The sequence below is a fragment of the Theropithecus gelada genome, chromosome 16, assembly GCF_003255815.1.
Source record: "Theropithecus gelada isolate Dixy chromosome 16, Tgel_1.0, whole genome shotgun sequence".
In the NCBI taxonomy this organism is placed as follows: domain Eukaryota; kingdom Metazoa; phylum Chordata; class Mammalia; order Primates; family Cercopithecidae; genus Theropithecus; species Theropithecus gelada.
In genome coordinates this window covers 64,494,928-64,510,262 of record NC_037684.1, presented here as the reverse complement: position 1 = coordinate 64,510,262, position 15,335 = coordinate 64,494,928, and the positions used below count along the sequence as shown (strand labels likewise).

Below are 15,335 nucleotides of genomic sequence, written 5' to 3'. Positions count from 1 at the left end.
TTTAATGAGACGGCGGCCACCGAGATCCACACGCTTTCCTTCACGTCGCGCTTCCGATCTGGGAAGGGGAGGGGGGAGGGGAGGAGGGGATGGGAGGGGATGGGAGGGGAGGGGATGGGAGGGGAGGGGAGGGGAGGGGAGGGGAGGGGAAGTAAAGAAAAGAAAAAGCAAGATAATTCACTGGGGGAATGTGGGGAAACCTTCCTAAGCTGGAAGCCAAGCGTGCGCCCCTCTCATTCCGCCTCTTCCGTTGGGTTCCCATTACTTACGTCACAGGACATCGAGCCAATGGGAACTAGGCATGGGCGACGAGCTCGCCCAATGGGGCCGGGGCGGGAGATTTGAAAGGTCCTCGGCCAGGGCGTGGCGTGGCAGATTCAGTTGTTTGCGGGCGGCCGGGAGAGTAGCAGTACCTTGGACCTCAGGTGAGCTGGCCTCCTGTCGCAGGCCTTGCGCCAGGAGTGGGCAGATGATCAGGCAGATCAGAGGGTCCGTTGGGCTGGCCTGCGCGCACACTGCAGGGCTGGAAGGAGGTAGGGATGATAGCAGGGTGGGGGCGGTGAGACCAGCGCCCGGATTGGAGCTAGTGTGCTGACCTGCTCCCTTTTACCAGCTCGGGCTAGCGCTTCCGGCTCGATCGGTCCAACCCCTCCCTCTCTCTCTCTCTTTTTCTCTGCTTCTCACGGCTGTTTCCCTTCTCCGCCCAGCTCTCCTCCCCCTTTCCCTCTAAGGATGGCCCAGAAGGAGAACGCCTACCCCTGGCCCTACGGCCGGCAGACGGTAAGGCCCTTCCCTCCTTCCCCGCGCCCACATGACCCCGCAGGGCGAGTTCCTGCTGGGAAACTTGAGATCGTGCAAAGAGCAATCCCTTATGCACTTTCTTTCCCGTTATGCTCCAAAGTACGCGCCCCGTTTGATGACAGAACCTGGTCTGGGCATTTGTAGCCAGCCACATCCTGTTAGGTGCTGCCAACTTGAATCTGACCAGCCAGTGACTACCAGCCGGTGAGGGCCTCTGCAGGGTTCATCACACACAAGTGATATCTGGGACCGAGCAGGCAGGGCCTGGCCTTCAGGCCATGATTCCCAACCCATGTCCTGAAAAAAATAAACTAGAGAGCAAATATAAATAGACTCTAAAAGGATATAAAGTTACTGTTTAAAAGGTCCAAGGCAAGTCTAAATTATAATTTGGAATTAATGAGTAAGTTGAGGTAAGGATCTCAAAGAATCTAAATGGATTTATTTCCCAACTGTCCAGACAGATTTCATTGAGGGGCCTCCTCTCTGATTTGAAATGCCACCTTTATTATATATATAAATTCCCACATATATGTGGGTCTATTTCTGGACTGTATTTTATTCAACTTGCTTATTTGTAGATCTGTACCAATATCACTATTTGGGAAGAGGTTTTTAGGGGCATAGGGGCTTTCTTCTCTTGGCTGAAGAAGAAGGAAGGGGCCCTGCACAGGCTTTGCTCCCTGTTTGTGGAGCTTGGGCTTCCTGGAGAATCTGCCTGTCCCTTTGTTCATCAGCTCCCTCCCTCACAGAGCACTGACTGAAGCTGTCAGGAATGGAGTCTGAATGAGAAACCATTGTCACTTTTACCTTGGTCACTCCTAAAAGAAAAGTGTATCTATTATTTTGAGAAGCTGAAAGTGAGGCCAGGTGCGGTGGCTCATGCCTGTAATCGTGGGAGGCTGAGGCAGGTGGATCACCTGAGGTCAGGAGTTCGAGACCAGCCTGGCCAACATGGTGAAACCCTGTCTCTACTAAAAATACAAAAATTAGCTGGGCGTGGTGGTGCATGCCTGTAATCCCAGCTACTCGGGAGGCTGAGGCAGAAGAATTGCCCAAACCTCGGAGGTGGAGGTTGCAGTGAGCCGAGATGGCGCCATTGCACTCCAGCCTGGGTAATAGAGCAAGACTCCATCTCAGAAGAAAAAAAAGGTGAAAGTGAGAAGTGGTCCAGGGCCATCAGAGTAGCTCTTAGTGTCCTTAAAGGCTGTTCTTGCAAAGGTGTAACCCCTGGGTATTGCTATAACATTCAAGGCCTCAAGCTTCTTATCTAAGCCTTAATAAACTAAGCTTTTTGGGAGACTTTGAGAATACCTCTGTCTAAACCCCTTGAATTGTGGGTGTTCACAGTAGAGACCCAGCTCTCTACTGTGGTGTAGGTGAGAGGCTGGATGAATGGCTGTGGTGTTATGGACAGGACTTATACAAGTTGAACAGCTTCATGCCTGAAAAGTGTGGGCCAGGGCCAAAGAGGTGAAATGTTAGGTGTTGGTGTGAGTCTTTTGCCCCTTATCTTAGGCCTACTTAGGTTATTTTTTTTATTTTTTTATTTTTATTTTTTAGAGACAGAGTCTCACTCTGTCACCCAGGCTGGAGTGCAGTGGCGCAATCTCAACTCACTGCAACCTCTGCCGCCCCGGCTCAAGCAATTCTCCTGCCTCAGCCTCTCAAGTAGCTGGGATTACAGGACCCGCACCCGGCTAATTTTTTTTTTTTTTTTTTTTTTTTTTTTTTTTTTTTGAGACGGAGTCTCGCGCTGTGTCACCCAGGCTGGAGTGCAGTGGCGCGATCTCGGCTCACTGCAAGCTCCGCCTCCCAGGTTCACGCCATTCTCCTGCCTCAGCCTCCGAGTAGCTGGGACTACAGGCGCCCGCCACCTCGCCCGGCTAGTTTTTTGTATTTTTAGTAGAGACGGGGTTTCACCATGTTAGCCAGGATGGTCTCGATCTCGTGACCTCGTGATCCACCCGCCTCGGCCTCCCAAAGTGCTGGGATTACAGGCTTGAGCCACCGCGCCCGGCCTTTTTTTTTTTTTTTGAGACGAAGTCTAGCTCTGTCGCCCAGGCTAGAGTGCAAGGGCACAATCTCGGCCCACTGCAACCTCAGCCTCCTAGGTTCAAGCGATTCTCCTGCCTCAGCCTCCTGAGTAGGTGGGATTACAGGCACTCGCTACCACGCCCAGCTAATTTTTGTATTTTTAGTAGAGTGGGGTTTCACTGTGTTGGCCATGCTGGTCTCGAACTCCTGACCTCGTGATCCGCCTGCCTCAGCCTTCCAAAGTGCTGGGATTACAAGCGTGACCCACCACACCCAGTCGCACTGGGCTAATTTTTTGTATTTTTAGTAGAGACGGGGTTTCACCATGTTGGCCAGGCTGGTCTTGAACTCCTGACTGCGTGAGCCACTGCGCCCGGCCCTAGGTTGTTTATTAATAACCCATTTTAACATGGGACTGTGAGCAGAGGCTGGGAGGCAAAACTGTCACATCAGTGTTTCTCTTTGAATTGGGGGTGGGCGGGTGGGTGGCTCTTTAGCAAGGGGCTGAAATACTGCTTGCAGCACATTCCACCCGGGTCATCAGACAAAGGCACCCTCAGAGCTACCCCCTGCTCCTTCTCAGGCTCCGTCTGGCCTGAGCACCCTGCCCCAGCGAGTCCTCCGGAAAGAGCCTGTCACCCCATCTGCACTTGTCCTCATGAGCCGCTCCAATGTCCAGCCCACAGGTACCTGGGGCAAGGGGGAGAGGACTGATGAGCGTCTATGGGAGGGTTTAGGGATGAGAAGGTCATCCCTGTTCTCATTCAACTTACCTGTTGTCTCCTTAGCTGCCCCTGGCCAGAAGGTGGTGGAGAACAGCAGTGGGACACCCAACATCTTAATGTAAGTGCCCCAAGCCTTGGGGTGGAGGGAGGTGAGGGGACAGTGAACGGGCAGGAAGTCGGGAAGATAAAACCTAAGGGCAGGAGGAGTAGAGATGAAGAGAAGTGGGGCGGGGGACAGGATGAGATGAGGAAGCGGAAAGCAAACCTCTTAATAACCAAAACCGGTTCTGAGTTGCCTTCCCCCACTTTCTAAGCAGGCGGCACTTCACAATTGATGACTTTGAGATTGGGCGTCCTCTGGGCAAAGGCAAGTTTGGAAACGTGTACTTGGCTCGGGAGAAGAAAAGCCATTTCATCGTGGCGCTCAAGGTCCTCTTCAAGTCCCAGATAGAGAAGGAGGGCGTGGAGCATCAGCTGCGCAGAGAGATCGAAATCCAGGCCCACCTGCAGTATGGGTTGATGCCCCCTGAGCCGAAGCCCCTCTGCTCCCTCACCCCAGCTCCTCACTCAGTCCTACCTCATCCAAGTTGCTTTCTCTGTAGCTACGGCTAGTGAGCCCCATTTAGCCCTTAGTCCTGGCCAGAGCCTTGAATCCAGAAATCTGCCTCCAGTTTCCCCTTCCCACTCCCATTCCTGGTGTCCCCAGCCTGGGCCACGTCTGACGCCAGTTTGCTCCTATTATCTTTCCCAGCTCTTTTATGCCTTTGGCCTGAGGCTTCCTCTGTCTCTTCCCTCAGCCATCCCAACATCCTGCGTCTTTACAACTATTTTTATGACCGGAGGAGGATCTACTTGATTCTAGAGTATGCGCCCCGCGGGGAGCTCTACAAGGAGCTGCAGAAGAGCCGCACATTTGACGAGCAGCGAACAGCCACGGTCCGGGCGGGTGGGCACCTGGGCCGCCAGTAGGGGGCTGGAGGCTGAGGGTGTGCTGCTTGTAGCTGGAGGTCCATTCTTGTCTGATTGCCTGTCGTTACCCCTCCCAGATCATGGAGGAGTTGGCAGATGCTCTGATGTACTGCCACGGGAAGAAGGTGATTCACAGAGACATAAAGCCAGAGAATCTGCTCTTAGGGCTCAAGGGAGAGCTGAAGATTGCTGACTTTGGCTGGTCTGTGCATGCGCCCTCCCTGAGGTATGGTGGCCTGGGAGGCCAGCCCTGGGTGTGAGGCTGGGCCATTAAAACCTCTCCAGGGGCTGGGCGTGCTGGCTCACGCCTGTAATACCCGCAATTTGGGAGGCTGAGGTGGGCGGATCACCTGAGGTCAGGAGTTCGAAACTAGCTTTGCCAACATGCTGAAACCTTGTCTCTACTAAATATACAAAAATTAGCCGGGCATGGTGGCGGACACCAGTAATCCCAGCTACTCGGGAGGCTGAGGCGGGAGAATTGTTTGAACCTGGGAGGCGGAGGTTGCAGTGAGCCGAGATTGCGCCATTGCACTCCAGCCTGGGCGGCAGAGTGAGACTCCTCTCAAAAAAAAAAAAACAGGCCGGGCGCGGTGGCTCAAGCCTGTAATCCCAGCACTTTGGGAGGCCGAGGCGGGCGGATCACGAGGTCAGGAGATCGAGACCATCCTGGCTAACATGGTGAAACCCCGTCTCTACTAAAAATACAAAAAACTAGCCGGGCGTGGTGGCGGGCGCCTGTAGTCCCAGCTACTCGGAGGCTGAGGCAGGAGAATGGCCTGAACCTGGGAGGCGGAGCTTGCAGTGAGCCGAGATCGCGCCACTGCACTCCAGCCTGGGTGACACAGCGCGAGACTCCGTCTCAAAAAAAAAAAAAAAAAAAAAAACTGGTTAGAATGTGGTGCTAAGAACCCCAAGGTCACGGGTTTGATCCCCGTATGAGCCAATGGTAAAACTTTGGCCAGGTGCGGTGGCTCACGCCTGCTAATCCCAGCACTTTGGGAGGCCAAGGCAGGTGGATCACTTGAGGCCAGGAGTTCAAGGCTAACGGACTAGCCTGGACAACATGGCGAAACCTCATCTTTACTAAAAATACAAAATGTATTAAGCAGACATGGAGGTGCACACTTGCAATCCCAGCTGTGCGGGAGGCTGAGACATGAGAATCACTTGAATCCGGGAGGCAAAGGTTGCAGTGAGCCAAGATCGCCCCCTTGCACTCCAGCCTGGACTCTGTCTCAGAAAAGCCCGGAGCAGTGGCCTTTTTTCCTCCCACATCATTTTTTAACGGTTTCATAGTATCACATAGTAGCTGATTTATTTAAGCAGAACATGCCTGATGGGCATTAGAGATGTCCCCAGTGAACTCCAAAATGAACTCCAAATGAACACTGCCCTCATAGCGGAGTATCTTATTAAGACATATCCTTCAGCGTTGAGTTGCTGGGTCTGTGTGCAGGCTTACCTCTGGGGCTTTCAGATATGTCATCACCCCAACCCTAACCCCACTCCAGTAGCCCTGCCTGGCTGGACCTCTCCCCTGGTACCTCCCGTGGTCTTTTGGCTCCCTGCCATCAGGTAGCAGGGAAAGGAGAGTTCCTATGTCACTGGGACCCCTGCCCACGCCCCTTATCCCTCCCAGGAGGAAGACAATGTGTGGCACCCTGGACTACCTGCCCCCAGAGATGATTGAGGGGCGCACACACAACGAGAAGGTGGATCTGTGGTGCATTGGAGTGCTTTGCTATGAGTTGCTGGTGGGAAACCCACCGTTTGAGAGCGCATCACACAACGAGACCTATCGGCGCATCGTCAAGGTGGGAGGGCGGCCTGGGCTTCGTGCCAGCTGCAGAGGCCAGGGGCTGGGGGGCTGGGGGTGGGCAGAGTGTATCCGCGTGGCCCTAAGTAACTCCAGACAGACTGGGTAGTCAAGGAAGATGTAGCCAGGGTGAAAGTAATGCAGCCCTTCCATCTCTTCACACCTGCAGGTGGACCTAAAGTTCCCCGCTTCTGTGCCCACGGGAGCCCAGGACCTCATCTCTAAACTGCTCAGGCATAACCCCTCGGAACGGCTGCCCCTGGCCCAGGTCTCAGCCCACCCCTGGGTCCGGGCCAACTCTCGGAGGGTGCTGCCTCCCTCTGCCCTTCAATCTGTTGCCTGATGGTCCCTGTCATTCACTGGGGTGTGTCTGTGTTTTGTATGTTTGTGTATGTATAGGGGAAAGAAGGGATCCTGAACTGTTCCCTTATCTCTCTTCTACCTCCTCCTCTGTTTAATAAAGGCTGAAGCTTTTTGTACTGATGAGTGTAGATGTTTCTAGGTGGAGGCTTTGCTGTGGAGGAAGCTGTTCCCTAGAAGGAGAGGTGGCTCACCCTGAGGAGCTGGGATGAGCATTGCTTTGCTATCCCTGGTAACACCCTACCCTCTCAGCTCTGACACCCACCTGGTCAGCTCCCAGCCACCCCCACCCCTACCCCACTTTCACCTCTACCCTGTCTGTTCTTTCCATTGCTCTGACTCCCAGAGCCCGGGGGCACTGGGGGCCCTGGCTCCCCGCTGCTACATTGGAACACCAGCCATCTCTGGCCACCTTCTTTCACCTCTTTCTTGGTTGTCCAACTTCTAGTTTTTCCTTCTCTGTTTCATTCTCTGCCCCTTTGCCAGCGTAGGAGCAACTGAACAATTCTGTACCCTAGAAACTGTCTTTGATTCTTTCACTGCTCTGGTCAGGATCTAGTACAGGAGCCAATAGAAGCAGTAGTGATTCTGTCTTGCTCCTGGCATGAGGTTTCACTGTCATGTATGATGCTTGCTGTAGGTTTTTGATAGATGCCCTTTATCAGGTTACATAGGGCCTATTTACTCCTAGTTTACTCAGTCTTTTTTTTTAAGTTAAGTCCAGATGCAGTGGCTCATGCCTGCAATCCCAGCACTTTCAGAGGCCGAGGCGGGCGGATCACGAGGTCAAGAGATCGAGACCATCCTGGCCAACATGGTGAAACCCCATCTCTACTAAAAATACAAAAATTAGCTGAGCATGGTGGTGCGTGCCTATAATTCCAGCTACTCAGGAAGATGAGGCATGAGAATCTCTTGAACTGGGGAGGTGGAGGTTTCAGCGAGCCCAAATCGCACTAATGCACTCCAGCCTGGCGACAGAGCAGGACGGAGCCTCACCCTGTGGTGCAGGATGGAGTGCAGTGGCCTGATCTCAGCTCACTGCAACCTCCAACCTGCTCTTGGGTTCAAGCTATTCCGCCTCAGCCTGCCGAGTAGCTGGGATTACAGGCCTATAATTTACAGGCTATAATTATAGCCTATAATGTTTAATATGGATATCCCTAGGTTTTTTTTTAAAGCCCTTCTACTGAATGGACATGCAGATTATTTCCAGTGCTTTGCACTGTGGCCAGTGTCTTTTGAGTACCTCCTGTGCACCTTTGTGATGGTCTCTTGTTGTCCTCTAGGGGACATCTAAAGAAAGACATGGCAATGGTGACTACAAGTATCTAGAGAAAGACATGGTAATGCTGGGTACACGCAGGTAAACGGTCTATAGACCTCACCAAAAATGCCCTTCTAAGTGGTGGACAGTTTACACTCCCGCAGGCCATAATGAAGGACACCCATTTTCCCACAACCATAACGCTGACTCCTACTCCTACTGTTACCTGCGGGTAAGTCTGCAGCTATCCGGGGAACTCTGGAGTGGCAACTCTGCAGCAACCTCACTCCTCTGTCTTCTCGATGGCAATAATTCAAACGAGATAAAAGCAAGGATTTTGTTTTTTCTCAAGACGGAGTCTTCCTCCGTTGCTCAGGATGGAGTGCAATAGCGCGATCTACAGCCGTGAGCCACCGCACCGGGCCAAAGGCAAGGTTTAAGGCAGAAGGGAGAACTGATTTTAAGCAAAGTGATAGTTTATTACAAAAGACAGTTCACTTAGAAGAGGACCAGGCTGGCGACTTGAAAAAAATCAAGTGCCCCTTCCTTTTCTTTAGAGTTTTTACACTCTCTACCTTTTCCGGCACGCTCTGTCTCCTTTTGTTCTTCCTCTGAGCCGGCTGTGGTTTAATTGTCGCAGGCGCAGTGGCCTGCCGGCATTCGGGAGAGACCGCATGCGCAGTGTGTTTACCGAAGTCCAGCGCATGCTCTTTAGGGTCAATTCTCCCTTTCTGGTCCAGCGACCCCACAGGAAGGTTAGATGCTGATCAAATTCAACCATTTTGCCTTTTCACTGCACATGCTTAAAACCTTACTGCACAGGCTTAAAACATTATAGGGGTGATGACTTGCTAACTCCAGGTGTTTTCTCTGTTGCAAGACTCCTCTCATTCCCGGCGCCAGCGATGGCCATTTATTATCTCAGACGGATAGTTAGTTGTATGCCCGCCTGTCCTTCACTCGATGAGAATCAGACAGCTCTGGGGTTCTTCTCTTGTCCTGCTCGTTATGTAAGAGGGACAGATTTCTAATCGCTCGACCATGACTTGACAAATGCCCAACATACGGGGAGGCCCTCTTTCCTGCCCTCATGTCTAACTACCTACTCTAACACTACAAAGCATCCCCAATAGATCGGCTTTTCTACTCCCCAAAACACCAAAGCTCCCCACAGCTCCTACACTCATGATCCCCCCTCTTCTCTGAGAAAGAGCAGAACCAAACGGGGGTCTTTTTTTTTTTTTTGAGACGGAGTCTCGCTCTGTTGCAAGGTTGGAGTGCAGTGGTACAATCTTGGCTCACTGCAACCTCCGCCTCCCGGGTTCAAGTGATTCTCCTGCCTCTGCCTTCAGAGTAGTTGGGATTACAGGCGCCCGCCACCACACCCGGCTAATGTTTTTGTATTTTTGGTAGAGACGGGGTTTCACCATGTTGGCCAGGATGGTCTCGATCTCCTGACCTCGTGATCCACCCACCTCGGCCTCCCAAAGTGTCGGGATTACAGGCGTGAGCCACTGCGCCCGGCCCCTAATTTTTTTTTTTTTTTTTTTTTTTTTTTTTGAGACGGAGTATTGCTCTGTTTCTCAGGCTGGAGTGCAGTGGCGCGATCTCCGCTCACTACAAGCTCCGTCGCCTCCCGGGTTCACGCCACTCTCCTGCCTCAGCCTCCCGAGAAGCTGGGACTACAGCCGCCCGCCACCACGCCCGGCTAATTTTTTTTTGTATTTTTAGTAGAGACGGGGTTTCACCGTGTTCGCCAGGATGGTCTCGATCTCCTGACCTCGTGATCCGCCCGCCTCGGCCTCCCAAAGTGCTGGGATAACAGGCATGAGCCACTGCGCCCGGCCGCTGATTTACATTTTTAAAGGATCATTCTGGTTCTCTATTGAGAATAGACTGTAGAGAGGTGAGGGTAGAAGAAGTGAGGCCATTTGGGAAGCAACTTCATTTACCCAGGCCAAAAATGATGGTGGTTTGGACCAGGGCAGAAACAATGGTAAGGATGAGAAGTGGTCAGATTCTGGATGTATTTTCGAGCAGAACCAACAAGATTTCCTAAAGGATTGGGCATAGATTATGACAAAAAGAGGAGTCAAGTACAACTCCAGGGTTTTTGGCCTTAGTCACTGGGAAGATGGAGTTGCCATTTACTGAGACAGAAGTCACCGTAGGAAGAAACAAGGTTTTGCCGGGGAGGTGGTGCGATAGGGGTGGGGCAAGGAACCAAATCACAGGAAGGATAAAGGTGGGGCTATCTTCAGGCTGGCACGGGATTTCAAACGCTCTCAGAATTCATGCCTCTTCATCTTTCGTCTCTGGTTCTCTTCCTTATCAGCCTCATTCTTTCCTTCTACAGACAGTTATCTCCTGGACATGAAAGATGGAAAAACTGATACCCAGCTTGAGTTCTTAAGAGAACAGAAAGGCGTCTCACACTGTCCACAAAGATAGAAACAAACAAACAACACTGTGGAGGATTTTTACTGGCCATACCTTGGGTCATGTGCTCTTCCCTGCGCCAATCTGCAGTCAGAAGGATGAAGTACTCTAATTGGCCAGCTTTGGGTCACGTGCCTGTCCCTGGCTGTCATTGCACCAACTCAGGGAATGGAGAGTTGGGGAGTGAGGAGCTTCCCCTACACAGACAGAGGGTGGGTAGCCCATTTGTCCGCTAAAAACTGCAAGATACAGGCTCACGCCTGTAATCCTAGCACTTTGGGAGGCCGAGGCGGGCGGATCATGAGGTCAGGAGTTCGAGACCAGCCTGATCAACATGGTGAAACCCGGTCTCTACTAAAAATACAAAATTAGCTGGGCGTGGTGGCACGCGCCTGTAATCCCAGCTACTCAGGAGGCTGAGCCAGGAGAATGCTTGAACCTGGGAGGCGGAAGTTGCAGTGAGCCAAGATTGTGCCACTGTACTCCAGCCTGGATAAGATAGCAAGACTCCGTCTCAAAAAAAAAAAAAAAAACACAAAAAACAAAAACAACAACTTCAAGGTACATCTAGAATGCATCCATCCACATCATGCTAGACTGAGCTACTATCACCTGGTACTTGGAACCACCTCCTTACTGGTCTACCGTCTCCCTTGCAAACATTTTCTACAACAGCCTATAATCCCTAAACATGAATCCCATCACATCACTCTCTTCCTGTGCTCAGCTTCCATTCTCAAGGGAAGGCCTCCCATCTTCTAAAGAATATCTACCTACCCAGCCCAATATATGAGCTTTTCAGGTTGTTGTTGTTGTTGTTGTTTTAGAGCAAAGGAATGATGGGTTTTGTCAAGCTGCAGGCGACTATAAGATACAGACAGCTGACAACTGTGGACTCCTCAGGCGTGGTGAAACAGTGAGCTACTATCATTAGGGCTGGCTGGCTAGGACCCTGGCAGGCACCTGGGGATAGTAGTGCTGGGAAGTTCTGGGGAGCTGCACTTCTGAATGTTGGCATGACACTGCCTCAAGACCATCTCTCTGTCCAAATGGAAAAAACAACCACATCCTTTGTCAGCTAAGGAGAGTTAGCAAACTGTTTTTATTAAATACGGATGTCTGGTCGGGCACGGTGGCTTACGCCTATCATCCTAGCACTTTGGGAGGCCGAGGCGGGTGGATCACTTGAGGTCAGGAGTTTAAGACCAGCCTGGCCAACATGGTGAAACCCCGTGTCTACTAAAAATACAAAAATTAGTCGGGCGTGGTGGCGGGCGCTTGTAATCCCAGCTACCTGGGAGGCTGAGGTAGGAGAATCGCTTGAACCCAGGAGGCGGAGGTTGCAGTGAGCCAAGATCACGCCACTGCACTGCAGCCTGGGTAACAGAGTGAGACTCCGTCTCTAAACAAACAAACAAATAAATAAATAAAAATACTGATGTCTCTGGGCTTTGGCTACGTGTTGCAATTTACAACCTTTCCAATGTCTGCTGCACCATTGCATTTAGAGGAAATCTCCATTCCCCAACAGGAACTGCAAGGCCCCCTGCATGACGTGGCCCCTGCTGCCTGTTCAGTTCCTTAGCTCGAAATCCTTCCCCTTACCTTGCGGATTTTGTTTTAGTCCCAATGTCTCCTGCCCTCTCATCTCAGTTTCTTGAATACGTCAAGACTTCTTTGTCTCTGAGAGGTAGCTCAAGTTTTCTTCCCTCTGCCTGGAGGGTGGCTGGGTCTTTTTGGTTCTTTTTAGTTAAAAGTCCCACCGAAGAGGTCTTTTCCTGACCCCTTATCTAAACTAGTGCCTACTCAGTTATATTCTCCTTTTTTTTTTTTTTTTTTTTGAGACGAGTCTCGCTCTGTCGCCCAGGCTGGAGTGCAGTGGCCGGATCTCAGCTCACTGCAAGCTCCGCCTCCCGGGTTCACGCCATTCTCCTGCCTCAGCCTCCCAAGTAGCTGGGACTACAGGCGCCCGCCACCTCGCCCGGCTAGATTTTTGTATTTTTTAGTAGAGACGGGGTTTCACCGTGTTAGCCAGGATGGTCTCGATCTTCTGACCTCGTGATCTGCCCGTCTTGGCCTCCCAAACTGCTGGGATTACAGCCTTGAGCCACTGCGCCCGGCCTCAGTTATATTCTCAATCATAACACTTTATTTCCTGTATAGTACATATCAAAATTTGTGATCATTTCATTTGTTGAATATTTTACCTCGTGGCAAAATCACACGCCATCTTCCAAGGGGCGAGACCCCTCAATGTGAAAGGGGCAAGAGACACAGAACAAGAGTAGCAAAAGCATAGGAAAGTCCAGAGGCCGCTGCCTTGACCACAATGGATCGCTCTGAGCAGTTCAATGGTTAGGTCTGTTAACCAAGAAAGATAGAGCAAACCATTCACGCTCATGCTGGACTTCTGGTTTCCTCCTTCTTAGTTAAGTAGGTTCAACCCCGATGGTCCAAGCAGGATATGTCATTTCCATCCTAAGAACCTCTCTGGGAACCCCAAGTGGGCTCCCCACTTGGTGTTTTTGCTAAGCAATCACTGTGGGGGGGGTACAATTGCAGGCAGAAAAAATCTAAGCCCCACCCCGCGGGACTCAGAAATTTGAGGACCTTGGTCTTTAAGATCTGGCCCATCAGCTTTCAGAAAGGGCGGGGTGACGGGAGCAGCTGTCACCTCCTTCTCTCCACCCAGCCGGCGTTCACGTGTGTTCCGCTGTGCAGTAACAGCTCTTCTTCCGGGACTTCCTGGTCGCCACGACCAATCAAAATGCTTTTCCTGTCCTTACCATTGTCAGCCGCTACCAATCGGCGCGCCTCTACCAACGCCCCTTAAAGGCGCAGCCACCGCCTCCGGAGCCGGGGCGAACCAATTCCTCGGCTGCGGCCCCCACCTGCAGTATGGAGTCGTCTCGGGGGCGGCCCGGGCCCGAGACGGACCTTCTGGCTGTAGCGGAACAGCAGGCCGCAATCTTCGGCGGCGGACCGGGCCGAACGTCCTCTGAGCCGCCCTCAGGCCTCCGGGTGTCCGGGGAGGAAGAGGCCGAGAACGTTGGGGGCGCGAACCGCCACCCCAGGACGTCCCCGAAGACGTCAAGCTGCGGCGTCGTCCACCGGCCGGAACGGGAGGCTCTCGAGAAAGAGCCCGGCCCTCAAGGGACGCCGTCTGGGGCCGGGAGCCTCAGTGGGGCGCCGGGTGCAGAGCACGAACCGTCCCCGTCCTTCCGGCACAAGGACCCAGCGCCACCCGAGGGCAAGCCCGCCTCCGGGAGGGACTGCCGTCGAGGGGGACCAGGCGGCGGGATGGATGTTGAGCAGCAGGAGGAAGAAGACAACGACCAGGAGGCGGCCGCGGGCGGCAGAGCCAGCCGCTCGTTCTCCAGCCGCCTTCAGGACAGCCGCAGCCTGGACGGGCTGAGCGAGGCGTGCGGTGGCGCCGGGTCCTCAGGGAGTGCCGAGTCCGGCGCGGGCGGCGGACGCCGCGCCACCATCTCCAGTCCCCTGGAGCTCGAGGGCACAGTGAGCCGCCACGGCGACCTCACCCACTTTGTCGCCAACAACCTGCAACTCAAGATCCGTCTGAGCGGCGCCCCTCCACCCCCGCCTTCTGCCCCTGCGCGGCCCTGCCCAGCGCCTGCACCCACACCCACACCAGCCATTCCCCCCATCGACCCCGAGGTGCTGCGGGATCTGGAGCGGTTGAGTCGGGAGCTGGGAGGCCGGGTGGACCGTCTGCTTCGCGGTCTGGGTGGCGCGGTGCAGGAGCTGACGGCGCTCAGCGTGGGCTGCATCCAGACCTACCGCGACGCTGTGGACTCCTTAGGTGAAGCCGTGGACATGAGCATCAAGGGCATGTACACCCTGCTGGCGCGCTGCGAGGAGCTGGAGCGGGCTCTGCAGCCGGTTCAGGGGCTGGCTCGCCAAGTCCGGGATATCCGACGTACTCTGGAGGTGTTGGAGGCCCTGTGCAAGTGACCAGGAGGACAGGAGAGGCCGGGCCTGGCCAGGGCAGGGCCCAGCAGGACCCTAAGGACTCTTCAGGGAGTCCTGGTGGGAAGTGCCCACTGAGGGGAAGCCTGTGTGTTGGAGGCTCTTCCAGATGCGTTCAGCTGGCCCGCGCCCACTCGCTGGGCCTTAGGCTGGTGTATATGGGGAAGTTGTAACGGCTTTCCTGGTGGGAAGGGATGTTGCTCTGCTTTTATACAGTTGGCCATCTGTAGCTACCCTGTTCTTCCCAACTCTCCTCCCTAGCTAGAGCACCAGCCCTGGGAACACAGGGCTTTAGGTCTGCTTCAAGGTGAGGACGTGACTCCCACATGTAATCAGGAGAAAGGGACAGAGGAAACCCCAGCCCCCACTGTGGCTATCCTGACTTCAGTGGCCACATCTCAGGTGCCAGGGGCTGTGGGAGCTTGAGCCGTCCTTGGCCAAACACACCGCAGGCAAGGATGCACCCCTGCGGATGGATAGCCTTCTGCTTCTGCCCTCTGGCCCTCTACCATACCACTTCCCCAGCCAGAACCGGGGTGCAGCTAGGAGGAATGGGTTGCACGGCGGAGGGGGGTGAGGTGGGAGGCGTCTCACTGCTCTCAGGGTTCAGGTAGAATGTTGCTGGTTTTGAAGCCCACCTGTTGTGGAGTGTTCTCATCAGTTTTGGCTTTCTGAGATTTTGTGGAATTAAAGTGCTGCTGCTGCGAAGGCTGAGGCTGAGTCTGTGTGGGGTTGCAGTGATTAATAAGCCAAAGCAATGGGAATGAGGGTCGGTGTTGTTCACGCAGCTCCCTTGGGGCTGGTGCTGGAAGTGGGGTGGGGGTGGGGGTGTCTCAGGCTCCGTGGGGAAGGATATGGTTCCTGCTCTCAAGCATCTGGTCTGAGGGGAAATGTGAGGACACAGATCATCACTCACAGGGGCCCAGAGATC

At 53.5% G+C, this 15,335-nt stretch overlaps 2 protein-coding genes across 10 annotated transcripts; both read left to right on the top strand.

Annotated features, from left to right (window-relative positions):
* Positions 1-328: 328 nt before the first annotated feature.
* On the top strand, positions 329-6,837 carry AURKB (aurora kinase B). 9 transcript variants are annotated; one of them, XM_025363221.1, is made up of 9 exons: positions 329-425; positions 708-780; positions 3,422-3,524; positions 3,627-3,681; positions 3,881-4,072; positions 4,361-4,499; positions 4,610-4,758; positions 6,175-6,349; positions 6,521-6,837. In XM_025363221.1, the coding sequence occupies exons 2-9, from the start codon at positions 733-735 to the stop codon at positions 6,692-6,694; spliced, it is 1,035 nt and encodes a 344-aa protein (XP_025219006.1). In that variant the 5' UTR covers positions 329-425; positions 708-732; the 3' UTR covers positions 6,695-6,837. The 9 variants fall into 9 exon arrangements, with proteins under 9 accessions (XP_025219006.1, XP_025219013.1, XP_025219007.1 ...); XM_025363228.1 differs by having other exon boundaries at positions 4,361-4,509; XM_025363222.1 differs by having other exon boundaries at positions 732-780; positions 6,521-6,835.
* A 6,378-nt stretch (positions 6,838-13,215) lies between these two features.
* On the top strand, positions 13,216-15,124 carry BORCS6 (BLOC-1 related complex subunit 6). The gene has a single exon (XM_025363837.1). The coding sequence runs from the start codon at positions 13,316-13,318 to the stop codon at positions 14,387-14,389; it is 1,074 nt and encodes a 357-aa protein (XP_025219622.1). The 5' UTR covers positions 13,216-13,315; the 3' UTR covers positions 14,390-15,124.
* The last annotated feature ends 211 nt before the right edge of the window (positions 15,125-15,335 follow it).

Coding starts and splice junctions, on each gene's coding strand:
- BORCS6 (XM_025363837.1), top strand. CDS start 13,316: ATGGAGTCGTCTCGGGGGCGGCCCGGGCCCGAGACGGACCTTCTGGCT.
- AURKB (XM_025363220.1), top strand. CDS start 733: ATGGCCCAGAAGGAGAACGCCTACCCCTGGCCCTACGGCCGGCAGACG. Junction 4,500..4,609: donor ACGAGCAGCGAACAGCCACG/GTCCGGGCGGGT, acceptor TACCCCTCCCAG/ATCATGGAGGAGTTGGCAGA. Junction 4,759..6,174: donor GTGCATGCGCCCTCCCTGAG/GTATGGTGGCCT, acceptor TATCCCTCCCAG/GAGGAAGACAATGTGTGGCA.